The sequence below is a fragment of the Aplidium turbinatum genome, chromosome 9, assembly GCF_918807975.1.
Source record: "Aplidium turbinatum chromosome 9, kaAplTurb1.1, whole genome shotgun sequence".
Classification (NCBI taxonomy): domain Eukaryota; kingdom Metazoa; phylum Chordata; class Ascidiacea; order Aplousobranchia; family Polyclinidae; genus Aplidium; species Aplidium turbinatum.
This window is the reverse complement of record NC_137480.1, coordinates 15,084,904-15,100,883: the sequence shown is the minus strand read 5'-3', so window position 1 is coordinate 15,100,883 and position 15,980 is coordinate 15,084,904. Positions and strand designations below refer to the sequence as shown.

The window sequence follows — 15,980 nt, the reverse complement described above, 5'->3', positions numbered from 1 at the left end:
AGTAACGAAATGGCAGAGGCGTTAGCATTCCTAGAATAAGGAGTGTTCATTGTGGAAGGATGTTGGACATGAATGCAACAGGATGATGCTTAGCTTAATGTTATATACAGTGATGTACGCGTATACAAAAAATATTGACGCCGTCAGCGTAAACGCAAACATTCGAAAAACCATACGCTGTAGGCTATGCGTCAACGTAACTTGTAAAAAAAGTTGGCGGTGTTCGGTTGAATGCATACACTAGCGTAAACTCATTTTGTTTGCTAGGTGCCAAACATTCACACGGTATAAACCACTAGAAACAAACAAGTTTTATTTTGAATTTCCACATAGAAACACAAGCATCTGAAAGTGTTCATCTGACATTTTGCTGTGTTTTGGTTCCAATACGTCTTTGCCCATTGAAAACATTCTTTCAACTGCAGCACTGGAAGGTATTGGCGTGTTGTAGCGAAAAAAAGACATTAAAAAGTATGCGTTGACGCTATGCGCTCAAAAACCGCAAAAACTTTACGGCGTAGCCTCAAGCGCAAACTATCCAAAAAAATGTGGCCGTAAGCGCTAGCGCAAACAAAAAGTATACGCCGCAAGTATGCAGCGTAGAATTTGCGGCGTATAATATACGTACATCTCTGGTTATATACATATTTCAGTTGTATTGTAATTGTTTCCACACCTACGGTATCTGTTTGTATTTTATGGATTGCATTTTTTCAGGAATTTTACTAAGCAATATTCTTCTTTAACAGATAACATGTAGAACAATAGAAACTGGGTACATATTTTCTAATTTGTTGTTGAAAATAAGTGCAAAAACACCACTGATTTCAACAAAGAGAACAGAACCTCAGGTTTGGCCTTTTTTTCTATAATTTGGCCTTTTTTGGGGATGCATTTGGCCTTTTTTGTTTTATCAATCTGGCAACCCTGGTCTGCGTTAGTACGGTAGTTTAAAGCCTCTTAGTAGTAGTAGTTTAAAGACTCGTTAGTAGTTTAAAAACTGCCTGGATATGCGGGGGAGGGTCGCTAGTCCTCACACTCGTTGGTCGACATTGCCTTACATGCGAGAGTGGGAGCTTCCGATGTTGGGTTGCTCATCGAAAACAAGTCGACCCTTGTGTTCCACCAGAAACAACTTAGGTTTGTGGTACCGAAATAGAGCAAAATCCCGAAAGCGGATTAAGCTGTTTCCTGCCACAGATAAACCTCTCAAATTAAAGAAGCTTTCTCAGTCCGAAGATAAAGATAGCCACAATCAATCAACCCAAGTTAATGAGTGATGGATCACTGCAGTCCACCTCGATAGCTCAGTTGGTTAATTCGTAAACGAAGAAGATTCAAGATCAAGCGCCGCTGGTTCGACTCTCGGGGTGTGCGCTTGAGCAAGGCATTTCAAGGGCTGTTTTCTATTTAGCGGCACCTAATGGATGGAACTACACAAAGACTACGGTACTAGCCTACTCTATTAGACAAAGACTACTCATCAGACTACACAAAGCCTCAGCCAAATTTCAACTTAAACGAGGTGTTAGGCTAGGAGACACTATCTCTCCTAAGCTTTTCACAGCATGCTTAGAAGAAATTTTCAAAAATTTAAATTGGGAAGAAAAAGGTATCAAAGTAGATGGCGAATACCCATCCAATCTCAGGTTTGCTGATGACATCATTTTGATATCTAATTCAACACCCAATGAACTCCAAACAATTGGTCACAGCGGTAAACCATAATCTCTTCTTGGGAAAATTTTAACATAAAGTTCCCTAATCCGTTCGTCTGTATATAATGACCGAAGAAACACACACTTGAACTTCTTTTCAAACAGTGTATTCCTGTAAAATTAGCCCGAGGCTACCGAAAACGAGGGGGTGCAACGCCTGGTGGCCGGTCGATTGGTCGAAAGACATTTGGTCGACAGTCATTTGGTCGACAGACATTTGGTCGACAGGACGTTTGGTCGACAGACAATTGGTCGACAGACATTTGGTCGACAGGACATTTGGTCGACAAGACATTTGGTCGACAGGACATTTGGTCGACAAGACATTTGGTCGACAGACATTTGGTCGACAGACATTTCGTCGACAAGACATTTGGTCGACAGGACATTTGGGTTACAGTTAGGGTTAGGGTAGGGTTAGGGTTAGGTTAGAGTTAGGGCTAGGGTTAGGGTTAGGTTAGGGTTAGTTAACCCTAACCCTAAAATGAATCGTTCTGTCGACCAAATGTCCTGTCGACGAAATATCTTGTCGACCAAATGTCTGTCGACCAATTGTCTGTCGACCAAACGTCCTGTCGACCAAATGTCTGTCGACCAAATGTCTGTCGACCAAACGTCCTGTCGACCAAATGTCCTGTCGACCAAATGTCTTGTCGACCAAATGTCTGTCGACCAAACGTCCTGTCGACCAAATGACTGTCGACCAATTGTCTTTCGACCAATTGACCGGGTACCGCAACGCCTACACCACTTAAACTGTCACTACACAACAGATTACTTGGATAAAAGACGGAACCTTTGTCCAGCTAGCAAGCACTAAGCCAACAGTTAAATGTGCGGCCAACTTTCAAACAATCATTTTACGAATGACCAGAATAGATATCAATATCTCAAATTCACGTAGAAAGTAACTGTGACGCAATAAATGAAAGACAATTATGAAGTCATTCCAACAGGTGTTTAAAGCTGATGTAATATTTCCTGTTTAAACAGGCCCAAACAAGTCGAAACAAGTTTGACACAAGTCTATGAACGATGGTGCAATTTTGGCACATTTTCTAGCAACTTCCATGACGTAATATTCAGTAGACTTGAACGGTTTTATATGACGTTTGATTTGTACAGAGATTGGCCGTAACATAGCGGCCCCTAGTTATGACAGTCTAACATGGCATAACTAAAAAAGAATTGAAGGACAATCGTGAGCCAATGAATAAAACACACGATACACAAATTTTTTGAATCACTCACGTTTAAGTTAATACGCAAATACAAAGGGCATGCAAAGAATGAACAGCAATAAGAATAAACACGACGATACATGAAATTGGTACCATAGGTACACGCTAAATGACGCTATATACAATTGTTGCGATAATAACCGACTGTTCTGGGCTCAGACAAGTGTCGGCCACCGCAGACAAAACCAGGCTCAAACCCTAACACTTAGGTGTTCTTTACGGGGGCGAGGCACGAAATATCCCTCAACACGTAGTCTACTTTCACTTTCCCCGTACTCTCATCATAGTTGCAGACGGCAACTTTGGCTCTACGAACCACAGGCTTCCCTTTCCTAATTTGTGGAACTACCTCATGCACCCTCCCAAGTTGATACTGCCCACGTTTACCAATGTCTTGGAGAGAACCTACCACTACAAGTTGACCAGGCTCCAAATTCTCGGCCATTTTTAGCCATTTTTTCCGGCCCTGAAGACCTGGCAAGTAAAAATCGATCCATTTATTCCAAAACTGCTGAGAAAGTGACAAATTGAACCGATAATCCCTTCTTAATTGGTCACGATCATGTGGTTGCCCAACAGCACAGTATGGGTCTAAGTATGGGGTCAAAAGTGAGGCAGGGGTGATGACAGTAAAATCCCTAGGGTCGTCACTCAAAGGTACCAAAGGGCGTTCGTTCACGATCCGAACGGCACTGCCTGTGTACGTAAGCAGTTCAATAAAATTGGGCTTACGAATTGAAGAGTCCAAAATGTGAAAAAAGTATTTGGTCACATCAGCCATGAAACCAAATCTTTCAAGCCGAAATCTAGCCAAGACATCTACCAGAGGGTTTAACAAGTCAGGACCCGAAAACATTACATCATTAACACAAGTTCCTCGAAATTCAGACTTGCCATCGTAAACAATACGCTTTTTTAATTGTGACGTCACAAAGTATGGTAAATACCATTCAAATCCCTTGACATTTCCTGCTTCACCCGCGCGCTCAATATAGCCATTAGATTTAAGATCTTTCATGGTGTCAGTAAGGAAATCACGAAGTTCAGGTTGTTTTAAAGCCTTCTTCCTTAAAGCAGCAGCTCTATCTGACGCCAACACAAAATTGTTAGGTAAATCAATATCTTCCTTCAACGGTACAGGTATCTCAAATCGACCATCTTTCAACTCAATATTCGGTTCGACAAGTTCTCTAGCCAAAATATCATTGCGAGACAATTCACAGGTTTCATTTTGCAAAGTCAAATCCTGAATGACTTTATTCAGGTCTGCTATTTCCATATCGCGAGACTCAATTTTACGCTGAAAGCCAGAGATGACATCCGACTCTGAAGACGTCTGCACTCTGCACACTTTAGCAACGCTTTCAACTAAGGGTGACTTACCACCACAAGCCAACCAACCGAGAGGAGTGAGCAAAGCATGCGGTTCACTACGATTGTCACCAACACGCTCTTCTTTTGCACACATCAAATAAGCGTTGTCGTTGCCAATCAGTACATCTACAGTACTACAATCATTCAAATGAAACATATTCACGTCATGAAAATGACGGAAACCACTTAAATCTTGTTTATGGGGTAAAGTTTTAACATCGTCAGCCCAAGCTGGGTTAACCACCGAGGTTATATCACAAAACAGTTCATCAGTCTCTAACGACTGGATGTTGAGTTTAACAAGGTCAGCACAAGTAGGTTTCTGACCAGCCAGAGTATCCATTTTAAACGACGCTTTATCATACGGTTTAAGACCAAGTTCGCACACCAAGTCACTCGAAACAAAGGTCAACTGCAAACCAGGATCATGCTGACAATACACCAACTTCGATTTGCCAGTCATTGGATTCAAAACACGAGCAGCAGTAACGCGGTTAAAGGCTGCTTTAACATTTCCAATCTTAACATTACGCACAGGAACTCTGGCACCAGCCTCATCTTTACCGACCAAATCCAGAGAATCACGTGACGTCACATAAAAATCATGCAGAAGAAAATAGTGTTTCCTATCGTTGGTAGGTCCACACTTACGACAGTTATTTGCATGATTACAGTCTCTAACCATATGCTGGCGCAAACAATTCAAGCATTTGCCAGCTTTCACAATGACATCTCTCCGATCTTTAGGTGTCAAGCGCAAAAATTCTTTACAATTAGACAAAAAATGATATTCAACTTGACCACGTGACGAACAACAAAAACACGCCGGTATGTCACTATGTCTGGCCACACCGCCGCGCGGTGCGCCAACAGCAGTCGAGTACTGCGAACTCCCTGAAATCACATTATCATGGGGTTTTACCGACGTCTGCCTAACCGGACATGAAGGCAATTTTCCTTTGCCAAACTTTTTAAAATGCTGCGACTCACCAGAATCGCCCATTAGCATAATGCTAAAATCAGTCGACTTGCGCGTTTCCTCCCGTACTACAAAATCAAACAAACTCTGAAAAGTAGGTTCATCAGTGCTACCATACTGATCACCTAAAAAGTCAAGATAACGCTGCTTAGCGTCAAACGGGAGTCGCTTAGCCAAATCCAAAACAAAACGTCCTTCTAATTTATCACGCTGACCATAAGCTTTCGCGTAAAGCAAACACTGCGACAATTCATCTTTAAACTCTTTCAAATCACTTGAAGAGATAGAAGTCAATTTGCTACCATAGCGATACTTTCTAATTTCTGGTTCTGCGAAAAGACCTCCACGAACTCCAAAACGTTGGGACAAGCGAGCTAACGACATTTCTATCCTGTCTTCCTCTGACAAGCCAGGAGTGTCGGAAACCAAATTAGCAATCGTTTGTGCAGCTGTTCTAACACAAGCTGCTTGCAACAAAGTCAAACGAGTTCCCTTAAAGGGCGAAGCTGCCATCAAGGCCATAACACGATTTTTAAAGAAGACAAATGGCATATTATTACCATCGTAACCAATCAAGGCCGCCTTATCGAAGAACGTCCTACTATTTTGGTATTCAAAAAAGCAATCCTGCTGTTGAGAACTCGATTTAGCGGGAGAAGACAAGCTATATCCCTTAAGGGGCTGAGTGGGCTCAGTCACATGCACAGCCTGATCACGATCCTCAAACACGTTAAAATCAGGAGACACGATACGCCTCTCACAACTACCTAAATTACGTGTAGCTGGGCGATCAGCAACTAGCGGCGCAGAAAACTTTGAAGGGGGCAAAGCATTACTGCTAATGGCGGCCTCGTGACCTGTACGCTCTGGGGGAGGAGTTCGGTTGTAATTTGCAGACCTTGGCTCTACAGCCTTCGGAAGACCCTTAGCCGCGGCCCCGAGACCTCCTGAAACAGCTGGAAAACATGTGGATTGTACAGGTCCACTTACAGATTGAACAGGCGTCTGGAAAAGGTTAGGTAAATTAAACTGCGATTGATGTTCACTTCTGGAATGCCTAGAAGAGCCCTTCCTAGAGCTACGCCGGGAGCCCAACTCAGAACGATATTCAGCTAAAGCTACCTCCTTACGTTGTTCAGCCCTCAACTGTGCGTCTTTGAGTGCGAACTCAGCAGCTCTCGCTTCGGCTTTCGCGGCAGCCTCAGCTCGTACGGCCTCAGCTCTCGCGGCGGCCTCAGCAGCTCTCGCTTCGGCCTCAACTCGTATGGTCTCAGCTCTCGCGGCGGCCTCAGCAGCTCTCGCTTCGGCCTCGGCTTGGATCTGGAGCTCCTCTCGTCTTAGCTGTAGGTTAATTTGTGCAACTATCCGTGACGAGCTCTCAGACATCCTAGTGCTTACATTTGAGGCGCTATCCTCAGGATGTATGTCAGCATCTAACCTATCTGAGAAATCACTTTCTTTTTGTTCGAAGTTATTTTTTAACGAGTTAAATTCGGGATCTACCCTATCACGAAGTTCTGCCAAGATTGCAGAGTTAACAATTTTACTCAAAAGAGCATGGAAATGCCTTAATTCCTCTTCTAAAGTAGATAAGTTAGATCTAAAAATTAACAGTTCCTGCTTATCACTCAAAGAACCTAGGGCCACAGAAAGTTTCCCAATTTGAGTCAAAATATCCCGTCTAAGATGCCGGGCCTCTCGAACTGACTTAGCCTCATCGTTAATGGGTCCCTCCCCAGAATGGCCTGCCCGACCGCAAAGAACATCATCAGGCTTAAACTCAGTCGAGTCGACGGCGGTCGAGTCCCTGTCACCACCGAGTGTAGACATATTAAATGTTAGGGCTAAATTTAACAATTAAAAAATTAAGTTACACAAACACACAAAATTACAGTAGTTATAAAAAACTTAACTGCAAAGACCGTAAAAATACAAAAAAGAATTTAAATGCACGATACCGTAGCTGTACGAGTATGTGAAGTCCAAACGTCCACAAAACTTGCTTGGATTCTTCCACTTGAATCTTCAAGCACAGATGGATTGCCTTTAATCTTCTTTCTTGCCAATAAATGTCAAAGTTATTTTTCTTCTGTACCAAACTGAGAAGAAATGTCTTTACTTTTTAGCTTAAAGTTCTTCAGTTGCCTACCGAGAAGAAATGTCTTTAATTTTCTTTGCTTCTTTAGACTACCAACCAATAAGATCTTCTTTTATTATTTCTTTGCTTCTAAGTGCTTCTGTGCCAAACACTAGACAGAGAATCGTCTTTTATTTTTTATGCCTTCAAGTGCTTCTTGGCCCACCAGCTAACAAGAACTCGTCTTTTATTTTTTATGGTCACAGCGGTAAACCATAATCTCTTCTTGGGAAAGTTTTAACATAAAGTTCCCTAATCCGTTCGTCTGTATATAATGACCGAAGAAACACACACTTGAACTTCTTTTCAAACAGTGTATTCCTGTAAAATTAGCCCGAGGCTACCGAAAACGAGGGGGTGCAACGCCTACACCACTTAAACTGTCACTACACAACAGATTACTTGGATAAAAGACGGAACCTTTGTCCAGCTAGCAAGCACTAAGCCAACAGTTAAATGTGCGGCCAACTTTCAAACAATCATTTTACGAATGACCAGAATAGATATCAATATCTCAAATTCACGTAGAAAGTAACTGTGACGCAATAAATGAAAGACAATTATGAAGTCATTCCAACAGGTGTTTAAAGCTGATGTAATATTTCCTGTTTAAACAGGCCCAAACAAGTCGAAACAAGTTTGACACAAGTCTATGAACGATGGTGCAATTTTGGCACATTTTCTAGCAACTTCCATGACGTAATATTCAGTAGACTTGAACGGTTTTATATGACGTTTGATTTGTACAGAGATTGGCCGTAACAACAATGTTGACTGAACTTGACGAGACAAGCAAAGAGGTCGGTCTCAAAATGAATTTGACTAATACACAAGTTATGTTCAATCACCATGTCAAAGGAAACCAAAACATTACATGAGATGGAGCCAATCTCCAAAACATTAGCAAATAGGCTACACATAGCTTACCTTGGCCAAATGGTAACCACATCACCTGATAAAGAAGAAGAAATTAAAAGAAGAATTACACTTGGTTGGCAGGCATTTGGAAGAGCGAGCTCAATATTTAAAAGTAAATTATCGATCTCAATGAAAAGAAAAGTAGCCTATTTAATCAATGCATTCTCCCAACAATGACATACGGAGCAGAAATATGGAAATTAACGAAAGCACTACCGGTAGGCTAACACTCAACAAACCATGCTCAAACTACGCACTGCGCAAAGATCACATGAAAAAGTACTCTTAGGCATTACATGGAAAGACAGGAAACCAGCCAAATGGATACGACAACAAACACAAATCAAAGATATCATTCAAACAATAAAAAGTTTAAAGTGGAATTGGGCAGGACATATCATGCAAACAACTGACAACAAATGGACAAGAAGAGCTACTGACTGAATACCGCTTGACAATAAACGCAAAAGAGGGAAACAGAAAACAAGATGGCGAGACGAACTCTACCAATTCGACAAACACTGGACACAAACGTGCAAAGACAGACAAAATTATAAAGATATGGGGAAGGCCTTCATCCTGCAGTGGAACAACAATGGCTGACAATGATGATGATGATGAATAGATGGAATAATTCCCTGGCAATAACACTTCAACAATCGAAAACTTCACTCTGTCAACCTCGGTAACCGGCCCTGCGTTACAAGTCTCTGAAAGTATGTGAAATTTACCAGGAATAACCTATCAAGTCTTTGTCAGTCCGAGGACAAAGATTCAAAACGGCAGCTGTGGTCGGCAGCTGTGGCCGAGTGGTTAGCGCGTTGGGCTCGCAGTCGAGAGCCTGCATGTTCGACTCCAGCCACCCGCACTTGCTGTTGTTTCTCTGGGCAAGAAACTTTACGATAATTGCCTCTACCCAGTGATCGATTTCGAGTAATGGGTAGTAGAGATGCAGCGAACCCAAAATTTTTATCCGCACACCGCACCGCAACTGACTCATCTATCCGCGCACCGCACCGCACACCGCAATTTATCTGGAACTTTGACACTGCACCGCACCGCACACCGCAAATTACAAAATTAAAAAAAAATATTTTAACGAGTTATTGTTTAGAAAGTCAATTGTAGGAAAAAGCATCCATGGCATATAACTGGTAACCTAGTACCAATACAGTTGTGCACTAATTGGCCAGGCTAACCAGATCATATTCTCTTATCAGCAATGCATCTAAGTTCTAAGACATAATACAAACTAAGACAAATAGAATGTTCCTGGATCCAGTATCAGGACTTTTGAACACTTTTTGTAAGCAATAATGCAATTATAATGCCAGTGGCTATATGAACTACACACACAAGAGTAAAACTTATAGCCTGAACTCACTGGGCTAACTGATATAGTAAATAATGCGGTAGTTGCGCTAGGCCTATAGCCTGGTAACTGAGCTTATCAGCTAGGCTACTAACCAAAAACATTCGTACAGCTTCCCTGACAAGCAAGCCCTAAAACCCTGTCAACTGCAAGCCATTTGCAATTTGCATTTGCATAGCTTTCCATCTTAGGGTTTCCGAAGGGAAAAATAACTGATCCGTGTTTCCAATTTAAATTTGAAGTTTCATAGCTGATTCTTGAAAAGTTGAAAGTTTACGTTTACGAAAGTTTAATTTCTTGAAAGTTTACGTTTACGAAAAATTAATTTCTTGAAAGTTTACGCGGCAAGCGGCGCGGCGCGGCTTTGTCATTTCAACCTTCCACGCGGCGCGGCGCGGCACGCGGCGAAAAAGTCAAAAGCGGCCGCGTACGCGGCGCGGCGCGGCGCGGCTTGCATCACTAATGGGTAGTACCAAATTTAAGTCATAAGTAGAGTAGACAACCGGAAACAGACATTGCCGTCGGCTGCAGCGTGGATTAGGTGTACGTCGGAAGGCGTACACCGATGCATCGCGTTTAAGTCCGCTTTTCCGCAATGCAGGGTAAAGATATGAAAAACAAACAAACAAAACCAATCAACCAATTTAAATTGAAACTAGTTGTCTGGCAACACTATTTCAACTTCAAGGAACATTTAGTCAATGTTGCCAGATGGTGTTCTACGACACCAATTTTGAAAAAAGTTTGTAATTTGAAACGACATAGTGTAGAAAAAGATCTCTTCTACACCATCACATATTTTTTTTTATTTGGAAAATATTTTCTCTGTTGTTGTAATTAAGTATATGTATTGTGGTGTTGCATTTATAAAACTGTTTGTCCTTAATCTTATCTGTAAAATTCTTTATGCAAAAAATTAAGATCCTAGACATAATGTTTTGGTTTTTGCACACTTTCACTGCCTTTATTGGAAGAACAATTAAATGTTATTTTGTTTGAAAAACAATTTTTACTCTAACCTTCTAGCTTCTCCACATAAATCAGAGTCACTGTATATAGTGACTTTGCATAAATATCATACTGTATTGGCTGTGTTGTACAATCATGAAACTGTGTGATTTTCGTTCTTTGCTATATAATTTTCGTTATTCTCATTAATTTTCTAACACTTCTGTATTTTTAGGAGAAAATTTAGGGCATTGGTATTATTCTAAAATAAATTAATTGGTGTAATTTGAAGGTTGAAATGGTGTAGTGATCAAACTGGAGTCTGGCAACGCTTCATTCAATGGTTATGATGATTTTACAGCAAGATTTTCGCGGCTTTTGAATCTTCATTCTTCAATCTTGTTGCGTTGCGTTATCTCAGTCCTGAGCTTGTATTTTGTAGTATGGTTATTTTATGCAAACATAAGTCTTTGAAAATGGATGATGAGCTTAGGTTAGTTTTCTTATGTTTCCAAAAGTTTTTTTTGTGTATTTGAAGTTAGTCTACGGTCAGGGCCGGATTTAGCCTAAGTGCTGCCCTAGGCAGATGAGAAAAGTGCCGCCCCCCAAAAAAATTTTCGATGGTGATTTTTCGATACAATTGTTTACATACTTTAAGCATCAAGGCAAGTAGGCTACACAAAATAGCCTGCAACTTTTCCATCAACCTAACATTGACTAAAAACATTTTTTTTAGGCTCCTTCAAATTTACTAACAGTGAAACAAACCGAACAAAGATTAATAAAAATTGCACAGACAAAGCTTAGACCTCCATACTAAGCGAGACAGATAAAGAAGCGCTAAGCAGCACATATTGTTGACAACCAATCAAGCGTGAAGTACTCTAGGGGCGATGACTTGCCATACATGACTTGCCGCACTGTTTATAAATGTGTGCAGTAGCGTAGCCAGGAATTTGAAAGGGGGGGTTTTGACCACCCAGCGGCGGGGGGTCTGGGGGGCCTCCCCCAGAAAATTTTGAAAAATTACTTTGAATTTGGTGCATTCTGAGAGCATTTTCAACAAAAATGTGGGTATGAATATTCCTGTAAAATGGTGCTGTCCAGTAGCATAGCAAAAGGATAAGATCATGTTTTCTTCGGCATTTTTCGGAAAAAAAGCTAAGTCTCTGTGTTTTCTTGTTGTTAATTCCTGGCTGAGATGTTTGAATGTTTGGTATTGGCAAAACTTGCTCTTTTAATGCAATTTTGTTTAAAATTAGGCAATTTTTTTTTAGACTGAGAGCATCATTCTCAATATCGTGACGTCACACGCGTGCCAAAGGGGGGTTGTAACCCCCAAAACCCCCCCCTTGGCTACGCCACTGAATGTGTGTGATGTGATAACATATTTATTAATTGCTGCGTATATCTGTTGTGAATTATTATATTCACGTACAGTATTATCAATGTAATATATTCTATAATATTCGTATATTTTGCCGCCCCCAATAATTTTCCGCCCTAGGCAATTGCCTACTCTGCCTACTGGTAAATCCGGCCCTGTCTACGGTTGTTTAAATGTTTATACAAAATCGGAGCTGGTATACAAGTCCCCCTCCCTTGGTAACTCATGATAAACAGGAATTGACCAAAACATGTGGATTGAAGTGTGTGAACAGTAAAGCAAAGGTAAAGTAGTTTCACCCTATATGTTTGATCGAGTCATGTCTTTGTCATGAGTTACCGTACCTGGGGGGGGGACTTGTATACCAGCTCCCAAAAATCAATTACTAACTTGTGTTATGTCTCTACTTTGACACTTGAGTCTACTGCATTTCACTGGGTTAAGAAACAGGCTGTGGCTATATTTACACTATATAGTGTAATAATAGCCTCAATAGCGTTGCCGGCATAGGCGCCTAAGCCGTGGGGGCCTGGCCCCCACGCATATTTCTGCGTGGGGGCAACTTTTTATGTTGTATTGAATTGATACATAAAACAATAGATGAGCGGAAAAACATTTTTTAAATGCAAACCGCAACAGCTTCGTGATAAATAATCACCAGAGCGAGTAGCGATGCTAGTGCTACAATTTTTCAAGGGCTATTGGCCCAGAAAACCAGCCAATGGTACCAAATGGCGCTCCAGATGATAGTCCTAATGATCTGCAGGTGGTAACAGCTGCACAGGTAGAAGCATTATTGGTTGACAGCCCATCGGATGTTGTTGTGGAAGAATTAGACACTCCCGGTCCTTCCAGTGGTGCTGAAATGCGTTTTGGTGTTCGTGATGGAAGAAGATATCAACGTGATTGGGAAAAATATCATTATTGGTTGAAATACATACCATCCATTGACGTGGTCCGGTGTTCAGTTTGCTTATGGGCCGTCGAGCATAATCGATTGTGCTCTTCTTCCAAACAGCTGCTCACAGAGGGCCAGCAAAAGGTTTGGCTTAAGGGATATTGCAATTGGAAAAAGGGAAAAGATAGATTTAAAAATCATGAAAAGAGCGTTTGTCATTTAGAGAGCATAGCCTCTAAACTGCAACATAACGAAACCGAACGAATTTCTTCTTTGGTGGACCATAAAACCGCTAAAAATTTAAAGAAAAATAGAATAGCTTTGGAAAGCATTTTTGATGCGCTTATATTTTTAAGTAGACAGGGGTTGGCTATACGAGGTCATGCGGAAAACAATTCAAACATCGTTCAAGCCATGAACCTTCTTGGGCGTTATAATTCCGATGTAAATGCGTGGATGACAGAGAGAAGAGGCAAGTGGCTTGGGCATGATATTCAGAATAAAATACTCGAGATGCTGGCGCATGACATCGTTCGTAAAATTGTGAATAAGGTAAATGATTCTGCATGCTTCAGTATTATGGCTGACGAAACCACAGACATTTCCAGGAAAGAACAAGTATCGTTGTGCGTGCGTTATGTGGATTCGCTATTCATGAGTGCTGCATAGGTCTGATTGAAACTGATAAAACAGATGCAGAAACCCTCTTCAACGCATTGAATTCTAGCGCCATTGCCGCTGGATTAAATATGTCCTTTTGTAGGGGGCAAGGCTATGATGGTGCCGCCAATATGAACGGGCGTATCAGTGGAGTGCAGCGTCGATTTAGAGATGTTTACCCGGCCATGCTGCATATTTACTGCGCTGGACATCAGTTGAATTTAATCGTTATGGATACTTTTCAGTCATCTCAGGAAGGAACAAATGCATTGGCAGTACTGCAATCTGCTGTAACTTTCATAACGCAGTCCCCGAAGCGTTTGGCTAATTTCAATAAATACAAATTACGTGCCGATGATGCTCCCACACCTTCTCTCCGCCCGCTTTGTCCAACAAGATGGGTTAGGCTATGCGTTATCCGGCTATTGAAGCTTTCTTAGCTAATTACGCCAACATATTAGATTGGCTTTTACAAATGAGCCAGGACGAGGCCATGCAACAATCTTCAAGAAGTCGTGCTGCGTGTCTTTTGCGCTCTATGGAATCGTTCAGCACCCTTTACATGCTGAGGGTTATGCAACGTGTGCTTTCGTTTGTTCACCCTGTGCACGTAGAAGTGCAAGGCCGAAACGTCACCGTGGGAAAATTCAAGCGAATGCTTGAACACCTTCTAGATGTGCTCACAAGCAACGTATCCGAAGAAAAATCATCAGTATTCTATGACGCTTGTGAAAACAAAGCAAATGAAATCGGTGTGGAGTTTCCAAGTGCGCCACGTAATTCTGGTCGACGAAGTGGCAGTGTGGGCAGAGAAACCGATACCGGTAATGAAAGTGTAAAAATATACTTTGTTAACCTGTTTAATTCAACTTTGGGAAGGGCATCTAGATCTCTGCTCGAGCGCCATGAAAGTCGGGATTTAAGCATGGTATCGCATTTGGAAACTGTTTTGTTGTGTAAAGATCCCAACAGCTCTGATTTTGAAAAATCACTTAAGGAGCTTGACAATATCTATAGCTCGCACGTAGATATTCAAAAATTGAAGCATGAAGTCAAGCAATTTTTGGATCTAGAAAAATCGAAAAAATTAACCAAGGAAAGAATTGAAGATATGCAAAAATTTTTTGCAGAAGATGACACCAGAAGTGTAATTTTGAAAAATTTTGCTGCTCTGTTGAAAGTCTACCTGACATTGCCTTGCACAACCTGCGAAGCCGAGCGCTCATTTAGCACGTTGCGCCGTGTTAAGACGTATCTGAGATCAACAACGTCGCAAAAGCGCTTAAATCACTTGCTTATTCTTAACGTCTACAAGGAAGATATGGATCAACTAAACAAGCCGGCTATTATTGATTCATGGATTAATCGTCATCAAGTTCGACAAAATACTTTTGCGAAATCGGAGTTAATGAACGATTAACCACAAAGTCAAACTAACGCAAATGGTAGGGTTTTGCCCTGCATGTCTGACTGATTTACCGTGCATGTCTGTCTGTTTGAAACCAGTAACGCATTTCAACGTTTCACTGAATACTGAAAATTTGTGAGCGGTTACTTTCCACGTTAAATTACGTAAAAACTTCCAACAATAAACATAAATTCGAAGCAGTGAAGACCAACAGAAAAAATGCGATTGAAGGTAAGAAAAAATAGAACACAATATTTTATTTTAAAGATTGGCCAATTGATTGCCAAAATATTGTGTTCTATTTTTTTTTGCCTTCAATCGCTTTTTTTCTGTTGGTCTTTACAGCTTCGAATTTATGTTTATTGTTGGAAGTTTTTATGTAATTTAACGTGGAAAGTAACCGCTCACACATCATTGGCCAATCTTTAAAATATTGTGTGTTTTATTTTTTCTTGCCTTCAATCGCACTGCAGTATATAACCTTGTGAAATGTTATTTTATATGTCATTCGCTCTGAGGATGAGCATTGTCATGGTGCGCGAAACGTCAGTGAAGCAATAAACCGTCTTGTTTATTGTTGCTTTTACTTTCAATTTCATCAGATGAACGTTGCAACTAGTGCTCAATGTTTTATGTATGCCATCACAAATTGTGTGAACTTTACCAAGTCGTAATTCTCCGGATGCCAGCAACTTTTAAATTTATTCAACGTGACGTGTTGTTGAATTGATGTTAAAATAAATGATTTTGCTTTCAACAGAACTATTTTCAAGCATATGAGCATGTTAGCATTTTCTTTCCATTTTCAAAGCATTTTTGTTCCATTTACAGTATATACCTTTTAGTAGGATAAACCTTTTCGTCTCTTGTTTCATGTTAATAAATCTAGTTCGCTGCTAAACTTTATGTTGAGCTTAGCTTGAAGAATCGCATTCCATCA

General features: G+C 40.9%; 2 protein-coding genes across 2 annotated transcripts; both read left to right on the top strand.

The window, feature by feature from the left end:
- Positions 1 to 12,795: 12,795 nt before the first annotated feature.
- LOC145776729 (zinc finger MYM-type protein 1-like) lies at positions 12,796 to 13,641 on the top strand. The gene has a single exon (XM_082587957.1). The coding sequence runs from the start codon at positions 12,796 to 12,798 to the stop codon at positions 13,639 to 13,641; it is 846 nt and encodes a 281-aa protein (XP_082444083.1).
- A 466-nt stretch (positions 13,642 to 14,107) lies between these two features.
- On the top strand, positions 14,108 to 15,052 carry LOC145776728 (uncharacterized). Its single transcript, XM_082587956.1, has one exon. It carries the CDS (start codon positions 14,108 to 14,110, stop codon positions 15,050 to 15,052), a length of 945 nt encoding a protein of 314 aa, XP_082444082.1.
- The last annotated feature ends 928 nt before the right edge of the window (positions 15,053 to 15,980 follow it).